Here is a 21,583-nt window from a genome sequence, read left to right as displayed (position 1 = left end):
GTGTAGATCTCAAGCCGGCCCTCACAAGTATATAAATAGAAACCCAAAGACACATAGACACACTCACAACAGAAGGATAAATGATCATTGTACTACAGCGACCACAGCTTGTCCATCATCATCAATAACTGTCACCATCTACATCAAGCACACACTCCATTATAGAAACTTCAGGGTGTAAATTGCTAACGCATGGGTAATTACCCACAACGCACCAGGCCACACGCCCTTGTTGTGGCAACAAACAAACATCAAGACCCCGCCATTTTAGTGTCCTAATGACGCTTGTGTCTTCTAATTCACCTCCAAAGAGGACAACAAAATGAAACAAAATGCCTCGGCCCAAGTCTGGCCCATATACATCTACACCTGGGCAGATCCTGGCTTCTATCCTCTGCTATTGGCCGACAGCTGTAAGACTTTCTGTGTGTGTGCCAGATTTGGTCCAGAACCCCGCTGTATACGGGCCAGAAGCGGGCCATGGAACCAGGCGTATACAGGGCCAGAAGAAAACAATGTGGCCCAAGAATGGGCCGGGATTTATTTTGCTGAGCTTTAATACAAGTGTAATTGTTTTTGGCAGCCTTAATATGACACTGAATTCATATCAAAAAAGACAAAAAGAAAAGTTAAACCACCTTTAAAAACAACATGGTAAATACACTAAGTTCTTATAAAACAACAATCCCCACGCTACAGGATACCTCTTCTTCTTCTTCTTCTCCTTCTTCTTGAGTTTCTCCAAGTCCTTCTTGGCCATCATGATGACGTCGCTGGCCGCCTCCTCAGGGGCATGCAGGGCTGGAGGGAAGGAGCCGGGGCCTCCGTACAGCGAGGAGCGAGTGGAGGCTCGAGACAGGTTCTTCCTGAGGTTCTCATTCACAGCCTCACTTTCAAGAAGTTTAGCTCTGAGGAGAGTTGTATTCAAATGTTATTACTGTCACACAACATTAACAAGAGGTTTTTACCTTTACCTTTTACTATGTTTATGGTCTGGAGACATTCATTTGAACTACTCTGTGTGCAGTTATTTGAAAAAGAAGTCAGTGTTTGCCCTAATTTTGACTCGGCTCAATGTCTTTTTATCAGGATACGTACCTGAGCTCCTCGATCTCTTTGATATAGTTCTGAATCATGTTTCCGATCTCTTCATTACCTTCACCTACAAACACAAGCAGCACTTTAGCTTTAACGTGGATTAATGGTGACTTGTCATGACCATGTACAGTTGACCACAAAGCCACTCTTTATATGTACAGTACTTCACAAACATGCTCTGGTGAAGCAGCTGACTTTTCATTTAGATTCAGTTTTACATGTTCATTCAGCATGTTAGCAATGTTATTGTGAGCATGTTAGCACACTAACGTTAGTATTTATCTCGAAGCCCCACTGAGCCAGAGTTCCTAGCATAACTGTAGACTCAGTAAAAGTAAAAAGTAAACAAGCTGTATATCTACTTTTTTTGTACTTAAAACTATGTTAAACCAACATTGAAACAATAAGAGAAAGACTGACCACTACAGTCTACCTTATACTTAGGTTAAGCAGCTGTGATTTCTTACAAGACAACTTAGTATTAATATCCAGGGTGATTATCAAGAACATGTAACAAAAATAGCTGTCTCATAGGTTGCCTCTAATGTTATTCTATAAACCAATAACCAAGCAGAAACGGCGAAAAAAATATTAGCATAAATTGCAATCTTAACCGAAATATGTAAATGTGCCATATTAGTTACATTAGTCATATGGTTTGTGGTTTTTTTTACCTTGCTAATATAGTTCTCCACAACAGTAATACAGATAGTAATGGTGTTTTTGAATCTGCTTGAGCCTACCTGTTTTAGCCAGAACCTGGTTGGCCTGGTCACTGAGGATCTGTGTCAGTCTGGCTCTCTGAGCGTCAATGGTCTCCTGCATGGCCTTCACCCTCACCCTCAGGTGGTTGTTCTCCGTCTGCAGCATTGAGTTCTCATGCACCAAGTCGTTGATGCCCTCCATACCATCTTCACCCACCATTCGCTTTCCCTATCAAACAGGGCAATTCATATCATTGAATAATAGTGTTTTCCACTCACATCCAATATATTGATTTTATTTTCTCTAGTTCTTCTCCTATTCCATTTACTATGAGTGTGCTCTTACTGTCTTGTACTCCATCAGCTCCATCTGCAGTCGGGCTATCTCGGTCCTCAGAGCGCTGATCTGCTGGCTGGCTCGGTCTTGGTTCACCATCACCTTGTTCTTGATGTTTCGTGCTCGGTTGGCGTACTTCAAGGTGTTCAAAGTCTCCATGAAGTCCCGGTCTGATGGGCTGATGCAGGCGATCATCACAGTTTGACTGAAGAAGACAGACATGAAGAACAAAGATCAGGATCGTTGTCAGATTGTTATGAATCCTCATGGATAAATACAACCTCCACAAGGACTGATTTTACAGGCCTTCATATTCTCTTTTGTACTTTGTCCAGTTACAATGACTAATCTAATCTTATATTGTTATAAGATTCAGCCCCACAGACCTGTTGCCTCCTAGTGAGTCCTGTAACAGCCGTGTCAGTTTGGAGTCTCTGTAAGGCACATGACTGGAGCGTTTACTCCGGTCTCCCAGCGCGCTGATGACGTTTCCCAGGGCAAGCTGACATGACGGAAGGAAAGAAAGACAGGAAGAGGTGGATAACAGTTTCAAAATGGCAGGACTGTGATGGGAACTTTGTTGTGTTAGCTCCAGACTCTCAGACTTTTATGCGTATTCCCGGTAAGTCCATTAGGGCTGTTCCACTGTAAAACTATCATGTGCAAGAGGGCTCTTTAGCAGACATTGTGGGTTTTTATGCACATTTCTGGAGACTTTGCCTGAGGGAATTACCCACCAGTCATAGTAGTGTGACATTAAACACAGGGTCACCGTGATTATCAGGAAACACCAAAAGATGTTAAAAACATACCACCATAAAATGGAAAAAAGAATAAGATCGAAGAAAAAACAAACAAGAATGTGAATGTGAATATAATTTGGTCTAGCTTTTTATAGTATAAACACATAGCTCACTGGTGATTCAGAGCCAGAACTGTCTGTAGTTATTTGTCCTGTGATGGCGTGATGATAAATGAACTCTTTCATAAGGTCTTAACCAACATTACATTTGTTTACAATCAGGGAGCGAAGGGAGGAAATCAAAAATGTAAAATAAAAAGTACCAAACCCACAACATGGGTTTGCTATGTCACAAAGTGCTGTTCCTTTCCTTGCAGCCTCTCACAAACAAACACTTCTCATGTAATGTCAATCAAGTCTGTGAGGTTCAGGGCTTAAGCCTTGGTTTAAGAAATTAAGTGTGTCATTCATGTTCTGGCCACCTGGGGGCTCTGTTGCTCCAGACACATCTCCACACAGGTTTCGTGCTTTGCAACAGGTAATGTAGAGCATTACATTAAACAACCTATGGCAGCACTGCAGTGTTTAGTGTTTGGTACGAAATTCTGAGTTCAGAAGGAGACACGCTCTCAGCTTCCTCACCAGCCCACAGTTGATGGAGATGCCCTCTTTCGCTCTGTCTCCTGTAGCTCCGGTTCTTTTCAGTCTCTCTGAACCAGCCAGGTCCACAAAGTGGAACTTGGCCGTCAGCGTCTCAAACTCATTAATCGCTGAGTCGTTAGCTAAACGGTTGTCTGTTACATTATCCTGGAAGAGAAAGAGCAGAACAGAAAATAAATAGGGGTACAAGTTGCTTTTCAGCCAGAAGCTATGACCATCTCAAACTGCCAAAACATTTGGTGGAAGGGACCCAGTGCTGTGTCTTAGAGCACGCACGTTGTTATCAGGAGAGCAGACTCGAACTTGGCACAGGTGGATGGTGAAGATGGCGTGAGAGCGCGAACTCTGGACGTTCATCTGGGTGCTGGCGGTGGTGCGAGACAGAGCGCCCAGCTTCAGACACTGCATCATCTGTTAGACAGGAGACGGAGGGGGAAAATAAATCATAACAGAAAGTGTGTCATGGGTATTTATAGCTTCAGTTTGTACCTACGCAGGAAATCCATGATAATATTAATATAAAAGCAAAACATATAGAGAACTAGTTCATTATACAGCGATCAAAGGAAACAGGAGTATTTAATGGGCTGGTTCAAGAAAAATCTTTACTATGAACAGCGTTCACAGGGTCTATTTCTTCAGTAGAAAGCAGCACTAAAGAAAACATCTGTCACTGCTGAGTAAACATGGTTCAAAAGCAGCGCGAACTTGTGGTGGTGTTAAATCTGACCTCAGCTGCAGAGGTGACGGTGCGGGTGGTGACGCCCACGGTGTAGATGCCTCCGTTGGCGTCCTCGTGGATTTTGATGTTGGACCTCTGTTTCCTGGTTTCGATGTCTCGCGTTGAGTCGAACAAGTCCAGCACCTCCTCGTTGTACAGCTGGAGAGTAGATGAAACAAATACATAAAAAAGTAATTGATGCACACAGATTATTGAAGGAATACTCAGTTACTGATACGTCATCGTCTGCTGTCTTTTGCTGTCATCGCTTCTCTGTCTCATCTTCTCCTCCTCAGCTGCTTCCTCACCAGCTGTTAGCAGCCACTTGTTGGCTGTTTAAAATAAGGCCAGTAGATGTCCACAGAGACAGACTAACGACAGTTTAATGGCTGTAGGGTCATCTGGACACTTTAACAACCTGAACCCTTTCACCTTCTGCCGACCTTTGACCTCTTGCCGTCTGCATGTTCTGGCTACATCTAACTAACAGACCTGAAGTGCACTGGATGTTTTCATGCTGCTGATAAATGCACCTTAATCTTTATTTATTGTATTGATTGTTCAGTGTTGCTCTGCCTCTGTGTGTGTGTCTGTGTGCGTCTCTGCACCTCCAGGAACTGTGCGTTGATCTTGAACTCAGGGACTGGCCTGCCCTGCTCGGTGGCGGCCTGTCTGCGCTCCTCGATCCCTCTGAACAGGTGGTTGACGGCCCGGGGAATGATACCCAGCTCGTCCTCTCCGATGTTGACGTCGAAGCCGGTTCCCATGGTGTAGGTCTTCCCCGAACCGGTCTGGACACAGAAAAGACGACAGAGTCATCAGTTACTTTGCCAAATTGGAATAAAGTCTATTCTTGCTTTTATCGTGTGTGTTTCTTTGATGTGTTTCTGTTGTGTTTCTGTGCTACACTGTACCAAGAAAACACAAAAAGGAAGACTGGCATCACTAAAGGAAAGGGTAGGGGTGCAGCTCTGGGGACTTTAGGGGGGGTCAGAGGGGACCTCTCTATGTGGTCACCATGGTGACAAAAAGAGGAATGCAACATTGAGCTCAAATTCACACGTCACCCCCTTTTCCTCCCTGCTGAAATGCCTGAAAGACTCTGTGCAGTGTGTGTGTGATGTGATAGATGAGGGAGTGTGTGTGTGACTGTGTGTTTGTCTGTTTTATTGTATGAGAATGCACCTGTGTCATTATGTTTCTGCACCATACTTTGGTGTGTGTGTGTGTGTGTGTGTGTGTGTGTGTGTGTGTGTGCACGGTCTCCACTGAGCTCTGTGAAAGGCTCTTTGACAGCAACACAAGAGCCGCAGGAACAATGTGAGGAGGGAATAATGAACAGAAAGAAGAGGAGTGGAGGGAAAGATTAAGAGGAGGGAAAGTTTAACTGCTGTTGTTCAACTCGAGAGCGTCAGCTGCAGCAAGAGATACTGTGTGAGAGAAACTCAGTTTTTTAATGTGAGCTCTTGTTTCTGACAGACAATTACAGATAGTTGATGATAGTTTGAGGGCGAGCATATTATCCTCCTGCCTATCATTATGGCAGCTGACAAAACCACCACAGGGTTCCTGAGCAGTGGGAAGTAGTGATGAAATGTCAGGATTCATCAGAGTTATGGTTAGATTAAATATACTAAAATGGTAAATTTGTATTTCTTATCCTAAATTCCAACATGTCTGTGGCTTGGATTCCGGTCTATCAAGACTCCACTGCTACTGGAAGAGTCTGTACTCGCTATCTGAGACCCATGGAACGTGTAAAATAGGTGAAATGCACTTTTAATGGGACATTAGGCCACTTATCTGCACACAAATGAGCATTTAAATCCACCTATAAAGGCAAAGCGCATCCTTAATAGTTGATCTAATACATTTTGAGCCAGATCTCTGCTATACATGTGTGAATATAAATGAGCCGTGGAGCTGTCAGCCAGCAGGTAAGAGTTTCATGTTAATGTCTCTCAAATATGTTTTGATTTTATGCTTTAGTCCTCTGCTGTGGTATGAGGCAATGAAGCAATCTGTTCTCACTTTCATTGGGTAACAAACTCCCTCTTCCGTCTCCCCTCTCAGGCTGATCTATCAGAGCCAATATAACGCGGTGGTGGTGGGAGCAGGTTGGAACATGTCAGCTGATAGTGTATTGACAGAGCTGGCGTGGCTGTGAGGCCTGTTCACTCCCTGCATTACTTCTCTGATGATATGAAATGAAATCATCTTCATATCTGAAGCTGCCATAAATCTCTGGCGGCAGCTCCCTCCCCTTGAGGGACGCAAAGCCGAGTCGTCAGCAATTGTGGATGTGTGTGTGCGTATGTGTGTATGTGCTATACCACTGCGCTGAACTACTAAAATGCAAGAGAAGGAAAGGTGACGAACACTTTGCAGCTGTATGTGCGTGCTGACCGACCTGCCCATAAGCGAAGATGGTGGCGTTGTAGCCCTCGAAGCAGCCCTCGATGAGTGTCTCTGTGCAGTGGGTGTAGATGCTTTCCTGCTGGGTTTCCATGTCAAAGACGTAGTCATAGGTGAAGGCCTTGTCCTTACCCAGAACCACCTGAGGCTCCCCGGGCATCACATACGTACAGATGTGACAACCCTCAATCTTTTCTTTGGCCAGCTGAGGACGAATCCTGGTGGAAAAACAAAGAGACATTTATTTTTCTGTCTTTCTCCCAGCATTAAAGCTCAAAATCAGGGAAAGAATATTCCAGTCAGCAGACGCAGCTTCAACCATCTTAGTTACATTTTTTAATTCAAGGGCTTTCAAGGTTCTGGTCTGTGGATGTTGGTTAGTGTGTGTGTGTGTGTAAGAGAGAGGCAGAGCGAAGCTGTCTGTGCATGCATCTGTAGCCTCATCAAGCATCAAATATTTGTCTTCCATTTAAAAACCATGATTGATTGACTATTACAGGTTTGATGGTAGAATAAAATGGAGCTGAGCTGAAGACGGGTAATATTTCACTGAGCTATAAGCAGATGAGTGCCACCACTATACAGTGTGTGTGTGTGTGTGTGTGTGTGTGTGTGTGTGTGTGTGTGTGTGTGTGTGTGTGTGTGTGTGTGTGTGTGTGTGTAGGACCATGCAGTGCCAGTACACATTACAGTGCCCTCACTGTTCATGAGAGAGAGAGACAGAGAGAGAGAGAGAGAGAGAGAGAGAGCTCTGGGTAAACAGTCCCACCCTGGATTTCATTAAGGAATCGCTGTGTTTGCTTTAGTGCAAATAAACACACCGTTATTACATCATTTCCTCCCATGATGCCTCTCTGCCTCTCATCACTGAACTCACTGTCCACCTGAAGAGGAAGTGAAAATATTGGAGGCAGACCTGGGAAATATTTGGACATATTGGAAGTATTAAAATGTCAGAAATATTTGGGGCTGAAGATTATACACAGCAAAACTTAGATGAAAATATTTGAGATTATACTGAAATTCTCAGGAATAATATTAAATATGTATTTGGGGAAAAAAAAAACAAAAAACTGGACATTTCCTATTGGGAGAACTTCTGTAGTTCTTTACTAAATGAATTCCCCAAGGCTACAGTCAACATGAACCCAGATAAAGAACTGGGAGAACTATACTGAAAATAATAACCCAGACACATGAGAATCTCACAACAGTATTGTTATAAATGGCTGCTGTTGTTGCTCTCTGCTAGCAGGCATTGACTCTGAGTGTGTGTGTGCGTGTGTGTGTGTGTGTATGTGAGTGTGTTCAAGAGGACGTGGTGTTTTGCATGCAGTTTGCATTCTGTGTGCAATACTTGTGTGTGCACATTGGTGGCTTTATTGTGTGTGTGGGTGTGTGCGTGTTTCCATTAAATAGACTAGTCCCATTCATCACAGCAGGAGTCTAGAGAACTTTTGAATGGCTTGAAAGGACAGTCACAGGGTGAGAGAGAGAGAGAGAGAGAGAGAGAGAGAGCGAGAGAGAGAGAGAGAGAGCAGGAGAAAAAAATAACACAAGCAAGGGCGAGGAGGAAAGTAGGAGCTGGTGAGGCTACAGTGGCACAGAAGCAAAACAACCACAGAGGTGTCATTGTGTGCGTGACATCAGATCCCAGCTATTTAGCAGACGCTCTCTGGGATCACAGCACTGAGGAGAAAAGACGAGGGAGGGACCAAGTGATGCAGGTTTGGGGAGAAACACAATCCTTCCTGCAGTAGCTGAACACTCGCAGATCATTATCACTGTCAGCTTTTACGTTGCACGCAGCAGATTTGCCCAATTTCTCATAAGAAACTGCAGTTTACACAATGAATGACATGTTGTATTGGCCTTATTTACAGCTAAAGCAGGTGAGACTATTCTACATGTAGATGTATGTGATCCCACAATTGCAAAATCAAAAAATTGATAATACCCATTATATTTAAAATAGTTTGCTGTATACAAAAATACCTAGGATGCTATAGTGCAGTCTATTTAATTTAAGAGAATTATAAAAAAAAAAAAAAAAAAGAAATGCTTGAAAAATCTCCTATCCTAAATCTCCTAGTGCTGACTAGAAAAACACGTAAAACTGAGGGTCAGACATGAACTTTGGAATAAAAACAAAATGAAAATTTGATAAACTCTTTATGAAATTAAGAACGATTGGGAAACACTTCAAATGGCAAAACAAAAAGTATTTCACTGTTCAGGTTTGTTGTTTTTCACAATTTATTGAAAAATCCGAAGAACACAGACAATTAAAAGAAAATCTGATTTCTACTGATTCTCATCATATGATGGATAACTAGATTATATTAAGCCATCCATGAATGGATTATTATAATAGGTTATATCACATTTTTCAAATCAAGGGAGTAAAATTTGAAGCCATGAAATTCCCAAAAATAAATGGAAGCTTTATTTTTTATGTAGATAAACACTGACGTTGCGAGCCGCAACACCAAAACAATTCGCTGAAAGATGGTAAAACACTCATATCTGAAAGGAACTGCAGACTCTGCTGATGATTCTTGGTGGGGTCATCTTTTCGAGTGACCCCTTTCACATCATACACAGTCATTCAACCCTTTGTTAATATAAAAACACTGACTGGTGCAGCTTTAGGTTTGACTAAAGTGCTCATTAATCTCTGCATAATAGAAGTTGCTCCGGGCAAAGCTGATGTAACTGTTAGTCAGAGGGTTCAGGTCATCTGAGGAGACTGTGACCTAATGGTAGGATGGTTTAGGGCATTACAGGAGTGAATCTGCATTAATCCTTTTGGCCACTTTCCCAAAACTTGACAGAAAGCCATTTCTGTAATCCACTGTAACAATGGAGGCACTCACTGCTGCTTACAGCGAGGGTATAAAGTCACTGGACTGTTGCTCACTTGGAGCGCTTGCAAGAAGTTCAACAAAACAAGTCAAATTTTGAAAATGTCAAATTCAGTGAAACATTGTGAGGCCATTTAATGGTTGCTCAAAGGGAACCAATTGGACAAGCCTGTATTATTGTAACCCCATTTAGAATAAATGCCAAGTCGTTCTGATTGTGTTGGCCTCCACAAAGCAGAGATGTGTGTTTGTTTTCTTGAGTCCAACGCCATCCCCGGGGTCCTCCATTCATAAAGGGACCACCGGTGGGGCAAAGAGGAACAGAAATGTCTGAGAAAATGTCAGAGCGAGACATGGAGAGAAGGAAAGGGAAGAGAAAAAAAGAGAAAAAGAGGGACGGAGACTAGACATAATGGTTACAGCCCAGACAAAATACACTGATGGCAATCAGGAAGAAGCCCCCGACCAGCCAGTGAAACAGACCTATTATCTGTCTGTGTAATGACGGCCTTTCATGCACATCTTCACACTGAACTGATTCAGGCTTTTGAAACGCTAGTGTTTTAGTTTCTTGGCCCTTAAAGGTGATAAAAGGGACTAATGTTAAGACTTTCCCGTGTATCATTGTCAAATCAATTGTGAACATTTTTTTCCACCATGAATTATTCCTACAATTTTTGGACTTGGATTTCTTAGCTTTAGCTTTGCTGGTATAAAGAGGCAGGTTAGCCTCTTTCCCAGCCTTTATGCTACACCAAGCTAACCATCTCCTGGCTGCTAACCAAACATAACAGACAGATAGGAAGCCTATTGATCCTCTCAGCTAACCTTGTGCAAGAGTATTCCCCCCCAAAAAATATTCCTAATTTTTATTCACACTTGGTTTAAGTCATAGAAAGTTTGTGGTCGTAGAATAAAAAAAAAAAAAAATGCTAGCTTCCTGCTGCATTAGCACTGAAATCTGACATTGGACACCAATGTTACACTGCAAAACTGTACCTCTCCATGCAAGTGGTTTGATCCATGTTGTGCATCATTAGATTTCTAATGATGTGTAACAAATCCCAAGTAGATAAAGTTCAAATATGTCTTACCCTTACGTGAATGATGTTTGAGCACTGTGGGACAATGGGCCTCTATTTTGAGTACTTTTTAGACGTGTATATATTCACAACTTAAACAAGTTCTGGCATCAAGCATCTGAGTTAAACATAAACAGGTGAGGGATAAGCTCGGTGTGAAGCACGTCCTGCTGCTGTATTATTAGTGTGACTGACTGACTTTAGCTGTGATTATGATCTGGCAGCTTTGACTCTGTGGTTCAACCCAAAACAGCCTTTTCTCCTGGCTGAATAAGGGCTGCCCTTCAGCGCTGCGGAGAGCACTAATCCACCTTCTAGAGTGACACACATGGGCTCCACACAGGCTGTTTCTCCGGGAAATGTAACTCCACCTTGCTAAACGTGCACATTCAAGCACTTGTGTATGTCTGTAAGCATGTACAGCGCGTGGATTCTTCACTAAAATTCAAAACTGGTTTGTTATTGTAGTTCTTCTCAGTATTCAGTGCATTGCTCCTCTTTCCTTTTTCGATATTACAGTGTCAAGAGACAACTATAACTATTACTGAAAATCAGAAGCGAAAACCCTCATTCAAAGGTACACACACACACACACACAGATCAGGGGCCCTGAAGGCAGAATCAAAACCTGTGTGTAATTAGTGTAACTGCACAAAACATTAATCTGCTATGACAGTTTCAGCCTCTTGGCTGAAATACTAAGAAGAAAAACACTAAGAAGTTCCAGAGTGGAAGGGATTAAAGGGATACGTTAATGTAATGACTTTTGGAGTATATCACACTTTAAGGTATAATGTAAAGGTTTGTGTTGTTAGCTTAGCTTAGCATAAAGACTGGAAGCAGGGGGAAACTGCTAGTCTGGCGCTTTCTAAACAAAATCTGAGGAAGACTACTGGCCAAGAAACAGTCTGCTGTAAAAGTGTGATTTCAGGAAATGTAAACAGAAACAGAAACAGTTGTTGACCTTTACTCTTGGCTAAAGGACACTCTGAGGGGACAGGTGCTTCAAGTGACATTCATCAGCAATTCAACAATCAAACCAATATGGCCGCTGATGTGGAAGTAAACTGTGCAGATTTTAAGCACAGTTCAGTATAAGAGGGCTGACTGGCGCTGACTGATGTGAGGAGGTTAGAGCGCTGAGATACAGTTCACTTCACCTTGAAAGGGCTGAAAGGTAGACGCACACACACACATACATTGTAATCCACATACACATCTCCAGGACCAAGTCAAATACACACACACGGACTCACACAGAGGGGCTTTGTCAGCCTCTCCCCATGTGACATGGCCTGTTAGGCTCCTGCTCTCAGTCTCATTACTGCGATTACAGTGACAGCCTGAGAAACAGTGAGCTCCTCACGCGTGCGCACACACACACACACACACACGCAGAAATGAAAGGAAAAAAAAACAGAGATCATACACCTTCACCTTGATTTTGGATTTAATCTGATGAAATCTAAGAGTTTACTCTGTCACAAGTGATTTTAGTTAGCTCTCTTCTTCAAACTGACTATGAACTGGGACACTGGTTTCAGCCTGCCACGACACTGAAACACACACACACACACACACATGCAGTATAAAGGAGACATGACTGCAGCTTCTTGCATACTACCTCCTCTGCTTTTGGCATTTTGAAATAAAACGATTCTTGGATCTGATCCCTGCAATGACAACAGATAGGTAATATAAAAAATAAATCAAATCACTCCCATCAGCATTAGCTCTGCTGACCTAATGAGCAAAATAAAAGGATGTGGAAACAAGAAGTAATGAGATACTGATAAGAAAAAAGGAGATGAGTCAGCCCATCACCACCATGTTGCTGATCTAATCCTTCCTTAAACACAGCCAATCAAATCACACGCTGACATCACCCCCGCCATCCAATCAATTCACTCCCCAGAGATGCAGCTGATCATTCTGCATCATCATCGTCATCTACCTAACCTCATCTGCTGTCATCTAATATCTGCTTTGGTTTTGTTTTTCATGTACAGCTGGGACAGACTGGACCCAGTGATTCAGCACAAACAGAAAGGAACATCTGAGCCCACGAGGCAGCAGACAACAAAACTCTTTTCTCCACATTTCCCACCGCCGCTGGCACACTGACTCATCACCTGACATCATCATGGAATGTCACATATTTCTGGATCTTGCGCTAAAGAGCTCGTTAAAATCTAAATAATGTGCTTGCAACTTTCATTACCAGCTACGGTTTAACCCAAATGACACGCCCAATTTGCTTCAAAGGGTTGATTCACCCAAATTACATTAAATATATTTTCTTATTTACTGCCAGCAATACAGTATATAGCCATGCAGACAGGGATAGTTTTGATTTTCCAGTGTCTTCTGAGGCCTGTCCAAGTAAGACACCACAAGCAAAATTACATTTACCTCCACTGAATTAGGGCAGAGGCACAAATCTAAGAGGTGGACACGCCTGTACATCGGAAAATAAAACCCACAAGTCAATTTAGGAAGAACATCCCGTTTTAACTTGTTAAAATACTCAAATGAAACTATTACAAACATTAATTTTCCTCTTGAGCACAACTTTTCATGCCTTGTTACCCTCTAGTGTTCAGGATGTGAGGGACATCTTCCTGATGTTGAGTTTTAAGGTGTCACAGAGCCGATGGAAGGACGAGGGACAGCTCAACGGCTGAGGTCTGAGATCAGTCAGAGGCTGGGCTGAACACAAACACACACTTAAGCACACTTCAATACAAATTGCTAACTAGCTTACAGCTAATGCAGGAGCAGTCGGTACATTGACTGAACACGGGCCTTAATAACATCTGAGGCTAAGCAGCTGAAGAATGTCTGAGGGTTTTGATGAAGATGTGACTGGATCGTGGTAACTGTGGACTGATGACAGTGATGCCATGCAGCGGAGGGTAACGAGGGACCACGCTAATACACACACACACACACACACACACACACACACACACACAAATGCAGGTGCACACAAACTCTTGTACGCACACATGCTCTGCTGGCCCTGTCTTGCTCATGTAACTGAGACAAAAGAACCGCAAGCACTCGGATTTCAGTGAGCCCCCCCATACACACACACACACACACACACACACACACACACACACACACACACACACACACACACACAGAGTTATTACAGCCTTTCTTCCAGTCAAAGGCTTCTGTTGAAGTGTTAGTAGTGAAAAGCTTCTCTCTCTATTCTTCTGTGACGTAGGAAACATGATCGTACGGCTGCATTCATTCACATCCTTTTCAATGTGTGTGTGTATAGAAAGCCTTCAGCACCGACATGATGTTCTTATATAACACTATATGCACAAACACATACACACGTACAACAGCATGACTCTTTTATAGCATCAGCCAGCAGGTGCACTTGTGTATTTCTATGTTCTGTGTGTGTTTGTGTGTGTGGACCAGCTTGTGTGGTCTGTTTCTGTTGATGGGGGTCTAATGGCCGCCCTGAGCAAGAAGACGAATGAGAAGAAACAGGAATGATGGATGTAAAAAAGAAAAAGAAAGCAAACTGTATGGACATGAAAATTGCACAGCCACAATGAACTGCTACCGTTTTAAGCACCACAACCCAGCAGCACAACACTGTGTTCTTAGTAACAGTCTTTATTGTCGAGCAGCTGGTCTTGACATCAAGAGCCAGTTCACTGTATCACTCTCTTCAGCGTGTACTTCTGTTAGTGTCCAACTCCTAAAAGGCTGGGCACAGCCAAACTCAGACATAGAAATATAAAGATGAAAGATTCACAACTTATCTGTGCAACAATAAGGACGTTTAGAACTGCTCTAAAAAGCACATGTTGGGGATTTCCATTCATTCTCAATGAGGGACGCATCCTTGATATGTTGCAGTTGGTGAGAGAAACTCTGACTGGACCACAGGATGTGATAAAGATGTAAAGACCTTGAATCTGTCTTTTCCCATAGGGTCTAGTGTGAAAACAGCAAGGCATTGATGTCGCCAAGGGCGTTTGGGAATGACGCCAGAAAATGATGGAAAGGGGTCAAGAGAAAGAGAAAAGAGCCAGAGAGCCCCTTCTGCTAACTCAGCATTTTAGTCCGTCATATGGCGGCTGAGTGCCGTCCATTCACAGGACCATCGCTGGCACACCCTGAGCCCTGAAAGGACCTCCGGTCACCATGGTGACAGCTAAAACAAGCTGCCATGGAGAAATTCTGACAGGGTCACTGATCACAGCTCTGTGATCAGCTCCGACTGCTTCCTGGGTCAAAGGTCGCTGGGCAGGAAGGAGGGAGAGGTGGAGAGGTGGCAGAGGATGGCAGCTGCTGTCACCCCGACTGGCAGCCAATGAGGGCGTATGAGGATAACACACACACACACACACACACACACACACACACACACACACACACACACACACACACACACACACACACACACCACTGGCCTCCAGCACTGATACCAGATTAATGGAAACATTCCTTTTTGACAAGGACAGTCCAGCCCAGTCATGGCACACATGGGACTCAAATGGAAATTCAAGTTGAAAACAGTAAAATGTAGGAAAACAACAAGCACATCATAGTAAAAAACATGTTTTGCATATGTTTATGGCACCTTCAAGGATGAGGGGTGGAAAAAACAACAAAACATGATGTGACTGTGTGGCCAGAAGAAACAAGAACAAACATGTGGTTTTAAAATACAGCTACACTAAATCAACATTAATCTCATATTCTTTTTTAAATCTATATTGAATTAACCTTTGCCTGCGCTGGTTAGACAGAACTTATTGAATATCTCGACCACAATATCACATGACAGCAGCTGGCAGATGGCTTGCAGCTTGCTTTGCTTTGCTTTCGGTTCACTTGAGTTGGTTCATGAATATTTAGCATGAATATGCTTGGAAAAACACAGGTTTATGCATGCGTACACATACACACACACACACACACACACACACACACGGGCATATGAGCACACACAATGCTTTTGTGGCAGCAGGCGCACAGCCTTTGCCCTCAAACTTAATCCACAAAGGTCAAAGGGGGAGGGACTTCTATCTGACAGGCACTCAGAGGAGCCAATAGAAGACAGACACTTTGGCTATTAATAAAGAGTAGAGTAACTGGGGGTTTTCTTAGCTCTAGCTTGCATTTGACAAATTAATTCTGATTCAATTTTTAAATATAGACTTCATGGCTGATAAAATGTTAAGACTTCATTCAGACTCAATTCAGCAATTTCGCCATCCTGTTAACACCACATTAGTGTCCCTTTTAGGGCTGCTACTAGTAAGTAGTTTCATTGTTGATTAATTTGAAGATTATTATTATTTATTTAATAAAATATTAGAAAATACTGAACAACGTCCATCAAGATTTTCCAGAATAGAGTCCACCACCTAAAGGTATTCAGTTTACCATCATTAGTTTTTGTTATTAATGAATCTCAGTGTTTCCGGTGTAGCCCCTGTAACAAACCTGTTGGGGACATTGTTGGTCAATGAGTCAAATCATATTGGTATAGACTGTAAATGTTATCTAATATTATCCAAATTGTCCACTCTACATTTCACTTGTCACTATGGGACGATATCTTCAAGCATTGAAATGAGGATTAAAACGTTTAATCCTCAACTACACTTTCAAAAGCATTCACTCTATCCCATCTAATTAAAGAGGAAGAACTCTCTTCCTCTAAATTCAGCAGTAAGAAACCTGAATCCTTGCCACAGGCTAATTCTGGCCGCCGGCTCTGAATTATTAAAGCTGCACTTCAAGGATATTGACAAACTAATAAGTCACTTGACCGACTCCTTCAGGCAAAGCCTGTATCATGACTCACTTCTCGAATAAATCGTTAACTTCTTGTTTTGCTTTTTCATAGAATAAGGGACAAAAGAAACATGTGCATGGCTGCCTGTACGCGAACACACACATACACACACACACACACACACACACAGATGAGGTGTTACATAAGAAAAGAAAAAAACACACACACACAAATACATTCACACAGAGGATAACCCAGCAAACACTGTGTGTCTGCTGAATCATCCAACAATGTGCTGCTGAAGTGCCCCGTCTGTACGCTGTCAGGTGAGAAAAAGTCCTTAAAACCACAGATGACAGAAGCGCACATGCATCTAATGTTTAAATATTCTTAGTGAAGAAGAGGCAAGTGCATTTTTCTAAAGAGCACATACTCTTTTACGTTACATCATCTTTCCAGTAATAAATCAAAATGCCAAAAAACTCCCTGAAAGGCTTTCCCTCTGTCCAGGCTCCAGACCCCTTTCTCTCTTGTTCTGCATGTTAAAAAAGAGACAGAATTCGGATGATAAAGAAGCATTTCATCACTCTGGATCTGTTGGTGTGGGGGATTAGGAACTTGCGAACAGACAGCATTAGCCTCGCAGGCTGAGGCAGGTACTGGTTGGCAACCTGCTAGCTGCTTCCTGCAAACACACACACACACAGCCACCTAAACTATTAGAGAGTGGGGAGGGGCTGCCAGTCAAAACCTCTAAGATGCTTTAAAGTTCAGGTTCACCACAACTATGAAGCTCCAAAATAATTAGAATGTTGCCACGGTGATTAATCGAGCTGAAAACACCAACATGAAGCTGCAGTTTGATGTTCAAGCGCTTAAAGTCGGCGATTAAGAAGCAGATAAAAAGATGTGACCTCTGGAGATTATTAAGGGAAAGTAAATTGTGCTTTCAGTTGAAGATGACACATTTTGTCTTAAGGCTTCATCTTCTTCAGCTTCTTCTGGATAGATAAAATACTTCAAAAAGGGCGCAATCAGTATTCACTCCCGGATTTAATGACTCTCCAGTAGATGCATGTATTCATCAGCTCCAGCTCCGATTAGCACTAAAGTAAACACAACACCCTTGTGAACATGCTAATTTTCGCCCCTTTTCCGTGTTTCAGCGCAGACAGACACTGTAGACAGACCTGTCACCTGCCCCGCACAGAGCTGTTGAACCAGAGACACCCTGGCAACACTACGCTCAAGAATGAAAGAGTGCGCACAGCCCTGAAATAAGTTTTAATAACACACAATCACCAATCGAAGCGCCTGACACATACAGGAGCACCAACCCCGGGATGGGTCCAGAACAGATCCGTTTTACCAGTCTGCAGGGCGGCTAACAGCTCACTCTTAGAGCCTGTGTGTGTGTGTGTGTGCTCTCTAAATGCATGTGATGACATTGCTCCCTGCAGTTGTGTGTGTCCTCTCAGGCAAACTTGGCTGGCAGTGTAAAAGAAGCCAATTGCCTTTTTTAGCAGGCCTACCCACATTAAAACACCTGCTTTTACCTGCTACTTTTGGTGTAAAAAGGGTATTATAAAGTTGCTAACATGTTAGCAAACCTACAATACGTTCAGCAGATTTAAAGCAACATTAGCATTAGCTAAATCCAGAATTTAAATTCAATATTTGCTCTCGTTTTGGTTCTGTTTTTGGTCTCCACCAACTCCTGAGGGAAATATCTGCCTCTTTAGCTGCTAAATGCTCCACTATGTTTAACAGCTAGCTGGTAACTCTCTATCTGCTGTTTGGCGCTTTACCTTAGCACTGGATTTTGTGTTAAGGCAAAAGCTGCTTGCCTCTGCCAGAAATGACTCCTGAGAGTGTTGAGTTAAACAAAACAACAAAGCTGCAGGCCATCAAACCAAAACACTAAGCTAAAAGATGCTAAAACGCTTCGTAGAACTGAGAGGAACTACAGTCAGGTGATAATTCTCTGTGGGTTTGTCACTATGAGCAACACCTTTCATGCAGCACATAGTTGTTTCACCCCTTGTTGATACAAAAATATTGATTAATGCAGCTTTAAGCTAAACATTCCTTTACAGATCTTTAATATTGACTGTTATTGATTTAACAGTCAGTTTAAATGATTGACTTATGTTTGTTCTGGTATTTCATTGTTTCATTGTCATTGTTTGTTTTGTGTTTTTTTGTCAAAATTATTCACAGAAGATATTTTGACATCAGTTCAGAGTATAAATGGAGTTAAATGGAAGTGAGCCATTGTTAACGTCATTAGTTCCACCCGGGCTTTTCCCTGCTAATGACGACTCCGAATGTCTGTTGACGCCTTTTCATGCAAATGCTGCCTCCCTGAATTTAAATGTGTATTTGAGGAAGGTGCCTGATGTGATACAAGAAGATTAAGGAGCTCTGAGAGCGTGCAGGTAAAGTCAGGAGAGACTCAGTGACAGGACATGGATCTACCTTGTGTGTGTGTGTGTGTGTGTGTGTGTGTGTGTGTGTGTACAAAAAGAAAAAGAGATTAGTGACAAAGCATTTTCAGGTGCCCCAGCTGACCTCAGAGGAAGCTTTGAAATGCAGACTGTGAAGCAAGTGTTGCTTCCAGTTTTGTTGTATCAAAATGACCAAGTCCTCATCTAATCTAACTAGTTTTAATTTTAACATTAACAAATCTTTCCACAAATCATACACAGAGGAAGGGACATAATCTTTACTTAATTTGTGCCCACAACATGTCTGCGTGCGTAGTTACCTGTTTTCACCTGTGTCTGTTTGTTGGTTTGTTTATTTGTCAGCAGGATTTTACAATATGGATTTGAACTTTTTTCTCTGAAGTCTGGTATATGACACTGGCGTGTGCTCTCTGAGTGCCCTTCTAGTTACTCATAAATTCAAATGCTCACTTAACATGAAAGGGTGATGAAAGAAAGAAAGAACGAAAGAAAGAATGAAGGAAAGAAAGAATGAAAAGTGAATGATGCCGTCAGCTGAACCATCAAAAGCACTAAAGGTGGAGACTCAACTAGCAACAAGATGACAGCTCACCAAATAATTGATGAAGCCTGAGCTTGAAGAAGCTACAATAGCAGGAACTTTCCACTTAAAAATACAAGCACCTGACTGTAACTTGATATACCGCATTACCATCAGCTGTGTGTGTGTGTGTTTGTGTGTTCTTTTGCGTGTTGCAAAGCTTAAAACATCTCAAAAACATGTCTACAGTAAACTAAAGCAGCACGTCTCTGCCCGTATCACAATACTGAAGAAACCAGACACATGGAGTCGTACAGTATGAATCTTAATAATGAGACTGTGCAGTGCTGAGCAGCCAGAGAGCTTGACACACTGACAGATTATTTACGATCCATAAAGGAGAGAGACAGGCTAGTAAACTGAGGTGGCTCGGTAAACAGAGTTCTGGGTCAAAGTCTGAAAGTACAATAACAAGTGAAGGCAGAGAGAAAGAGGAGAAACATGAGAGGGACAAGCTTTTGTCCTCTCTCTTCTACTGATCCAGTTCACATGATGTTTCAGATTGCCTTCCCAAAACACACAAAGACACACACACACACACATACACACACACACACACACACACACATACATTTACAGACAAGCACTTGCCATTGGACTACTGCTGCCACCCTATCATATGTCTTCATTGATTTATTACGTATTTTATTGTTTGGACTGTCTCTGGTTTTGTTCAATCCCGTCTCATACACACACACACACAGCACTGATATAATTGGTGGCCAGACGGTGACTATCTTAGTGACAGCATGGTCTGGTCCAGGGAACAAAGGTCACATCAGCATGATACAGCAAACACACACTGCCCGAATCACAACACAAAACACACTAATACACTTCTACCAAAGCATTTCATGCAATAGAAATGTCACATAAGGTGCCACCTTTCATAGACAGACCATCAGCCAGTGTGTGCTGTGCAGGAGAATCAATGTATAGGAATAGTAACAGGCTTTTCCTTGGCCTAATCCCCCAGCACACGGAGATCTTCATTCATAAATCCACTACACTGCATGTACATGCAGTGCAGGTATTAACAAAAGAAGGTCATGTCATCATGGACCACTGGTCTATATTTGTTGTTTGAATAACACAATGAGCTACAGACTGCAGCATGGGTGTGGAGCAGACAACACGTATGTTTCAAAATAGCTTCAAAATAAAAGCACATTCAGGGAGGGAGGGGTGTTGTTCTGGAGGGGTTTGGGGAAACAGAAAGGAGAATGGTGTTTGTTTACATGTTGGTTAAATGAATGTATGGCTCACGGTGGATGGTTAAGCAGATGGAATAAGATGTGGTAAAGCAGGTGTGACACAGGAGCATCTCTGGAGAGGAGGGTGCGCGGCTGCATCCTTACCTCAGGGCGACGCGCACCGAGCTCTCATCCGGCCCGCTGCTCATGGTGTCACCGGCTGCTGGCCCAAACAGTCCGCTTCAAAATAGCTCGATTTCCCTTTTCTCTTTATCCTCTTACACGACAAGAGAGCGCTGAGAGCCCCCCCCCTCCCCTCCTCCTCCCAACACCTCCAAGAAAAGCGCTTCTATCTTGAGCCTCCACCGCCGCCGCTCTCACCTCCTCCTCCGCGCCCGCTCAGAAACAGGAGCCATGCTTCATCATGGGGATCTGACTTGTTTCTCTGCCATAGTCCGGCGGTGGTCACCTCTCCAGAGGCATCGTCTCAGCCTCCTGCCCGGGCTGGGTGCACCGTGTGTGTGTGTGTGTGTGTGTGGAAGAGCCACGATCCGCTCGGCGTGTGATTCCCCAGACGGAGGACGCAATAACCAAGCTCCTCCTCCTGAGCTGCACCAATCCAGAGAGGGGACAGCCTCACTCACCTCTCAGGGCCATATCTGCAGAACATGTATAGGCATACTGCTCCTACAACTGTGGATAATAAGAATAAGAGGAACAATAAGAATAATTTTGTGTGTTTCTGTTGAATCAACATCTTCATAAAGGGAGGGTTTGACCTGGCTGTACCTAATAAACTGTCAACTGTGTTTCGCCCAATTTACCCTCTGTATTTGTGGAATAAAGTTGTTGAAACAAAACATTAAGGAAAGCCAAATCACACTCTCACCATTAAATCCCCCACCCCTCCCACCCAAACACACACACACACACACACACA

At 42.9% G+C, this 21,583-nt stretch overlaps 1 protein-coding gene across 6 annotated transcripts in view; it reads right to left on the bottom strand.

Annotated features, from left to right (window-relative positions):
- Nucleotides 1-21,198, bottom strand: part of LOC139635153 (kinesin-like protein KIF21A) — a 34,325-nt gene extending 13,127 nt beyond the window's left edge. For 5 of the 6 annotated variants that reach the window (XM_071502193.1, XM_071502197.1, XM_071502194.1 and 2 more), the window contains exons 1-11: nucleotides 20,809-21,197; nucleotides 6,673-6,895; nucleotides 4,871-5,053; nucleotides 4,272-4,421; nucleotides 3,818-3,952; nucleotides 3,524-3,688; nucleotides 2,526-2,641; nucleotides 2,149-2,344; nucleotides 1,842-2,031; nucleotides 1,099-1,162; nucleotides 705-908 (exon numbers count right to left, since the gene is read on the bottom strand). In XM_071502193.1, the coding sequence (XP_071358294.1) occupies nucleotides 705-908; nucleotides 1,099-1,162; nucleotides 1,842-2,031; nucleotides 2,149-2,344; nucleotides 2,526-2,641; nucleotides 3,524-3,688; nucleotides 3,818-3,952; nucleotides 4,272-4,421; nucleotides 4,871-5,053; nucleotides 6,673-6,895; nucleotides 20,809-20,852 (1,670 nt within the window). In that variant the 5' untranslated portion in view covers nucleotides 20,853-21,197. Of the gene's footprint in view, nucleotides 1-704; nucleotides 909-1,098; nucleotides 1,163-1,841; nucleotides 2,032-2,148; nucleotides 2,345-2,525; nucleotides 2,642-3,523; nucleotides 3,689-3,817; nucleotides 3,953-4,271; nucleotides 4,422-4,870; nucleotides 5,054-6,672; nucleotides 6,896-20,808 lie in introns of all 6 variants that reach the window. The other variant, XM_071502196.1, reaches the window with a different exon arrangement.
- Between the last annotated feature and the right edge of the window lie 385 nt (nucleotides 21,199-21,583).

The sequence above is a fragment of the Trachinotus anak genome, unplaced genomic scaffold (assembly GCF_046630095.1).
Source record: "Trachinotus anak isolate AG129_WGS33_773 ecotype Australia unplaced genomic scaffold, CSIRO_AGI_Tana_v1 ptg000018l, whole genome shotgun sequence".
In the NCBI taxonomy this organism is placed as follows: Eukaryota; Metazoa; Chordata; class Actinopteri; order Carangiformes; family Carangidae; genus Trachinotus; species Trachinotus anak.
This window is presented reverse-complemented; position numbering and strand designations above follow the sequence as displayed.